Source organism: Pteropus alecto, unplaced genomic scaffold (assembly GCF_000325575.1).
Source record: "Pteropus alecto unplaced genomic scaffold, ASM32557v1 scaffold101, whole genome shotgun sequence".
Taxonomy (NCBI): domain Eukaryota; kingdom Metazoa; phylum Chordata; class Mammalia; order Chiroptera; family Pteropodidae; genus Pteropus; species Pteropus alecto.
In genome coordinates, this window is record NW_006432945.1 from 19,667,672 (window position 1) to 19,673,208 (window position 5,537).

At 65.7% G+C, this 5,537-nt stretch overlaps 1 protein-coding gene across 1 annotated transcript in view; it reads right to left on the minus strand.

The window, feature by feature from the left end:
- LOC102893641 (low affinity immunoglobulin gamma Fc region receptor II) overlaps nucleotides 1-5,537 on the minus strand; it is a 10,751-nt gene that overhangs the window by 642 nt on the left and 4,572 nt on the right. Inside the window, exons 4-7 of the mRNA XM_025044019.1 lie at nucleotides 3,821-4,075; nucleotides 3,082-3,204; nucleotides 1,793-1,840; nucleotides 25-62 (exon numbers count right to left, since the gene is read on the minus strand). Coding sequence (XP_024899787.1) covers nucleotides 25-62; nucleotides 1,793-1,840; nucleotides 3,082-3,204; nucleotides 3,821-4,075 — 464 coding nt within the window. The remainder of the gene's footprint in view (nucleotides 1-24; nucleotides 63-1,792; nucleotides 1,841-3,081; nucleotides 3,205-3,820; nucleotides 4,076-5,537) is intronic.

The window sequence follows — 5,537 nt, forward strand, 5'->3', positions numbered from 1 at the left end:
AGGGGAGGGCAGTGGGGGGCTCACCTTCACTTTTGCCTCCCCTTCAGCATCCGTGATGGTGGCTGTGGGCGGGAAGAACAGGTGGGTCCGGGCGCTGCTGTGGGAGCAGGCCCGTGGATGCTGCGGGCCAGCCGAAGCCCAGCAGACCCAAGGACACACGCTGGCCACGCCGGCGAGGGCCACATCCTGTTCAGAGGACTGCTGGGCCCCCGGTGGCGTGGCGCCATCTCTTGAGATCTGAGCCCTCGGGCCAAGCCGGGTGCTCAGTGCCAGCGTGAAGCCAGGCTGGACTTTTGCAGCCAGACTTCAGGGAGGGAAGACTGAGGGCCACACACCCCATCCCCAGCCAAATGGGGTGCCTCTTTGTTGGAACTTCCAAGAATCTGGCTACTCGTGACATGAAACAGAAAGCGTGAGCGAGCGAGGGAGGGAGGGAGGGAGGGTGGGAGGGAGCGAGTGCCCCCTCTCTGGCCCTCCCCGGTGCAAGCTCGGGCACACCCAGCTCCCTCGTGCTTCTGCGGGGCGCTTCTTCATCTGGCGCAAGCAGCCCCCTGAGTCTGCAGAGCGCAAAGCTCAGGAGGCAGGAGGAGTCTGAGACCAGGTAGCCAGTGTCCACTGTCGTGGCCCAAAGTCCACTATCCCGTTCGCCACACTCCCGGCTCTGGAACAGGCCAGCCTTGGCTGCTCTGACGGCCTCAGACACTCCCAGCAGCCTGGCTGTGCCTCTGGGAGCCCAGCCCAGGCCTGGCCGGAAATAAATGCCTTGGGAAACACCTGCATGCCCGTGGGAGCGGGCCACGCGTCCCAGCACGGGTCTCAGGCTGTCTGGGCTTCGGGCCAGGTCAGCTTTGGCCCTGGTGCAGACTCAGGCTGAGGGACAGAGGGCCCTGCCCGAAGCATGCTGGACGGCGCCATTCGCTCAAGCTCTCAAATCAGTTGCTCGGCTCTGAGTTCCCGGCCATCGGCCATCGAGGGGTCCTGAGGGCCTCTCCTCCTAACTCTGCTGTCCCCACCGCCCCCCACCCCTGAGAAAGCCTCAGCTTCCTGGGTCCTCTGGCCCCAGCTGCAGCTGGGGACACTCCTGCTTCCTTTACACACTGGCACCTGGGCCAGGCCGTGGCTGTCACCGGTGCTCAGGCCTCGGAGCTGCAGGGCCTTGCAAGTCCTCCAGGCCAGCTGTGCACTCCCTCAGTGAGACACCGGACCCATGGGAAAACGACTCCCTGCAGGCCCCACTGCACGCGGTGACAGAGCTGGGGCCAGGCCCACGTGCAGTTAGCTTAGAACCGAGCTTTGCCCACGAAGCCACTAACACCCCCAGGACTCTATGTCCCCCTAAGACCACCCCCGCCCATCGCTCCACAAACATGGACTCCTCAGCAAAGCCAGGTCGTCCCCCGCTCCTGCCCCTCCCTCCTGGACCCCCGGCCCTCCGTCCTGTGCCTCAGTCTCCCTGCGTCTAATCCTGTCCTGTGCCAACTTTGCCGAAGCCCCTCAGAAAGACCCGCATGGCCCTGCTTTCCTGCTCTGCACGTTTGCCGCGTTCCTAGTCCCCAAAGCTGGGACACGGCCTCCCCTCTCCACCTGGCAGAGGTGACCCTCTCAAGTCCAGAGATCCTCTTTAGGCCCAGGAGCCAGTCTCAGAGCTGACCAAGCGATTTGAGCCCCTGCCCCGCTCCCCTCACCCCTGCCTTCCCTGTGCTCCTAGCTGAGCTCACGCAGGCTGCTCCTTGCTCAGAGCCACCTGGCAGCCCCGGGCGGGGCGGCATGAGCCCCCGGGGGCTGCACTCACCTGGTTCCTCAGGTAGGGTGTCTCCCATTGCCCTGTGCTCAGGGGTTCCTGGGAGGGTTAGGAGGGCACACAGCAGGTTAGTAGGGTTATGGGGCAGGGCCTGAGTCGACAGGATGGACCGGGTGAGATTGGCTCAGAACTAACACAGACCCCTCGCCACCTGCACAGGGACCGCCCAGGACTGTGGAGGGCGCGTCCAGCGACACACAGGGCGGCCCCACTGCCTCTTCCCTAGGCCCACTCTGCCTCTGAGCAGCTCCCTCCCCGCCCACAGCGCTGTGTCCGTGTGCGTGCATCCGGGGACCGCGAGTGTCACAGTGTCTTTCTCAGGGGCTCCGGGCCGTTTCTGCCCCGAGCTCCTCTGAGCCAGGGGTCTCCAGGGCATCTCAGTGCGGTGTCTGGGGCCGGTTTGCTCATGGCTTCCAGCCGCCTTCTCTTCTCCCTGGACTCCGGGCGTTGATCGGCCTGAGGGCAGAAGCTGCCTCCACAGAGCTCAATCATTTGGCCGGTCAGTCAGTGACCAAGTGTTTACTGAGTGCCCAGTGGGTGGCAGGCACTGTGCTAGGCGCTGGGGGGACGTGATGGGCCAGGAGACAGGCGGCTGCCGGCGAGCCCTCACGCTGCAGACCTCTCCCAGGCCCTCGTGCACCTGGCCCCGCCGTCTGCTCCCCGCCTCCGCCGCCGCCCCATCTCCCCGTTTTTCCTGGCTCTGAACCTCTGACTTCGCGGCATCCCCCTCACGCTCCTGCGAGGCCTGTCGCCCTGCATGTCCTTGTCTTCCTGGCCAGCTGCCACCCTCAGACCTCGCCCCTGTACCATGAGAACACCTGGCCCTCAGCGCCGCCGAGAGAGCCTCAGCCGTGGCCGCAAGGCGCCTGGCCCTGTCCTCTTTTCCAGGTGAGGGAAGTCGGTAGCTCGCCCAGGGTCACACGGCTGTGGAGCCAGGACACAGGCGGCTCGGAGCTGTCACCACACTGTCGCCCTCTGTGAGGCCCTCGCTGCGGCCCTGACACTGTCTGTCACAGCGGCTATTAACCCCTCAGACTACGGCCATCTGTTCGATCTGCTCGTCCTCTGACTTGCTATGACGCCACGAGCTCCGAGCGCCAGCCTGGGCTCCCTCATCCTGGGGTCGCCCACGGCCTCGGGCACCGCTCGACATACGAGAGGACGGATCAAACTTGGGGCTACCTCTGCACGCTAGAGTTCTGCAGCAGGAGATTACAGTCGGGGTGGGGCCGGGGCAAGGCAGGAACCGACGACGAGAGGGACTGAGAGAAAACACAAACCTGAAGTCTGCTTGCGCCTGAGACGGAACCAGGCCACCGCGGCGATGACCACGACTGTGGCAGCAATGCCAGCGACCACAGCCACGACTGCCGTCACCAGCAAGGTGCTGCTGGAGCCGGACCCTAGGGAAGACAGACCTCAGGCAGGCAGCCCCCTCCCCGTGCCGCCCCCGCCCCCCGGTGCTGTGCCCAGTGCTTGTGCCCTGGAGCAGCTGTGCCGCGGCCACTCCCAGGGGCAGCCCCCCTCCCCCACCTCAGCCACCCAGGGTTTCTGTGGCTGGCCTTGCGTCCCCCACGCCAGCCTAAGTCTGAGTGTGCAGGACAGAGGGACAGCAGGGAGGCGCCTGAGGCCCCACAGCTGGAGGCACCGTGGTTGGATCCCGCACAGCCTGCAGCTGTCGGCACAGGCCACGCCTGAGAGGGTGAATGGCATGAGTGAGAACTGGAAGGTGGGGACCACCTCAGTTTTGGGGGTGCCAGGAGCTTCGGGGGCCCTGCACCCGTGAGGGAGGCCTGCTCAGCTGCTGTCCTGGGGTGGTACCTGCATCTCCACGTGGCACCACAGACGCCTCGCCTGCCCCTGCCCCTCTCTGCCCACTGGCCAACACTCAGCCGGCCTGGTGCCTCCGCTCTCTGCCCGCTGCCCGTGCTGCTGTGGCCGGTCTCGGACCCCCCCGCACAGCCCACGTGGCCTGCCTGCCCAGCCCCTCTCCCGCCCCCCGTCCGGGCTGGCGCCCACCTTGGACAGCGATGCTCACGCGTGGTGACGAGTGCTGCATCTGCCCTATGAACCCCGTGCAGTGGTACTCGCCGCTGTGGCTGCTGTTTGCTTGTGGGATGGAGAAGGTGAAGTTCAAGGTGGAAAACTTCCTGGGTTTTTCGTCCTGGAAGAATGTGACCTTGTACAGAGGCTTGTCCTTCCAGCTGTGGCACCTCAGCATGATGGGCTCGCCCTCCTGGAACCGCAGGCGGGACGTCTGGAGCAGCAGCCAGTCTGAAAGACACAAAGGGGCCACAGGACCCAGGAGGTGACTCAACTCTGAGACCCAGCGGATCCCAACCCGTTCCAGTTAGGAACCCGAGCGTCCCAGGCTCTAATCCTGGCGCCTGGGTCATGAACTTGTGACCTTGGGCAAGAAACTTAACTCTTCTGGGCCTCAGTGTCCTCGCCTGAGGAACTGGACACAAGCCCATCACCTCCAGTGGCTCTGGGCTCCCCTCCCGCCCCGGGAGAAGGCGGCTACAGCCCTGCCCTGCCCCACAGGCCGCGGCAGGCAGGACGCAAAGGACCAGGGTTAGGGGCATCCAGTCTGCAAACCAGACACGTGTCTTTGGGGACAATAGGACGTCACGGACGCCCAGCAAATATCGGCCTATTTGATGAATGAGGAAATGCGCAGCCGCTTCAGAGTCTTCCCCTGAGAGCGGGGTCTGCCGCGCGACCTCCTTCCACACCTCACGGAGGAAGAAAAAGCACTTGCTCCGTCTGTCACGCAGGGAGGAGCCCACGGTGGGAGCTGAGACCCCAGCCTCAGCCACGCACTTCCTTCTTCCAAAGCTCCAGGATAGCGCAGAGCCGGGCGGGGGACCAAGGGGGCTTGGGGGAGCAGGGCTGCCGAGGCGGTGGCGACGGCCACGCACGCACCCTCAAGCGCTCTGGGCCCTGGCAGCGCGTTGGAACGAGGCCGCCGAGTGCTGCACGGGCTGGCGAGCCTGGCACGGATGCAGGAGGGAACGCTCGACGCCGAGGCGTCGGTGACGACGAAGAGGAAACTCTGGGCCACGGCGGCCGCGGAAGGACCAGAGGGCACAGGGGCCCACCGGATGCGCCGCTCGTGTGCCCCGCTGCAGGGCACAGCTCCAGCTCACTCATCCTTTGCCACCCTGCGTATTCGTCCCCCTAGAGCACTGAGTCCTTGGCCACACGCCCCTCTCCGGGGCGAGGCTGATGCCTCTTTCGTGAAGACTGGGTCAGAGCAGGTGGGGATGCTGAGAATTGTAAAGATTTCTTAAGATGGAACAGAACCCAGAGAAAACATCGAAGCTGCCGCCACGTGGCACCGGTGACCAGTCCTGTCACACGCCTGGGTGATCCCCTGCAGAGCAGCCGTCTCCCCTGCAGAGGCCCCGCTGGGCTCAGGCGATGCCCAGACAGAGGGAGGGGGCCGCCGGAGCCAGGTGTGTGCAAAAGGCCACCTTGGTCTCCTCGAGGACCCTGCTCGGTGCACATCGGGGGCAGCGCCCAGCTTCAGGTTCGTGGCTCGCGCGAGCCGCCCCTCCTCGGGTGATGGAAGGGCCGGTCCGCCATCTGGGGACAAGCTCGTCCGCGGGGACGCGGGGCGCTGCCGCGTGTCGGTGGCGCCGCGGGCGTGTAGAGCGTCCCCGGACACGTCTCCACGCCCCGGCCCTGCGTCCTGGGCAGGGGGCTGCATCCCAGCTGCAGGCCCCTGGGCCCC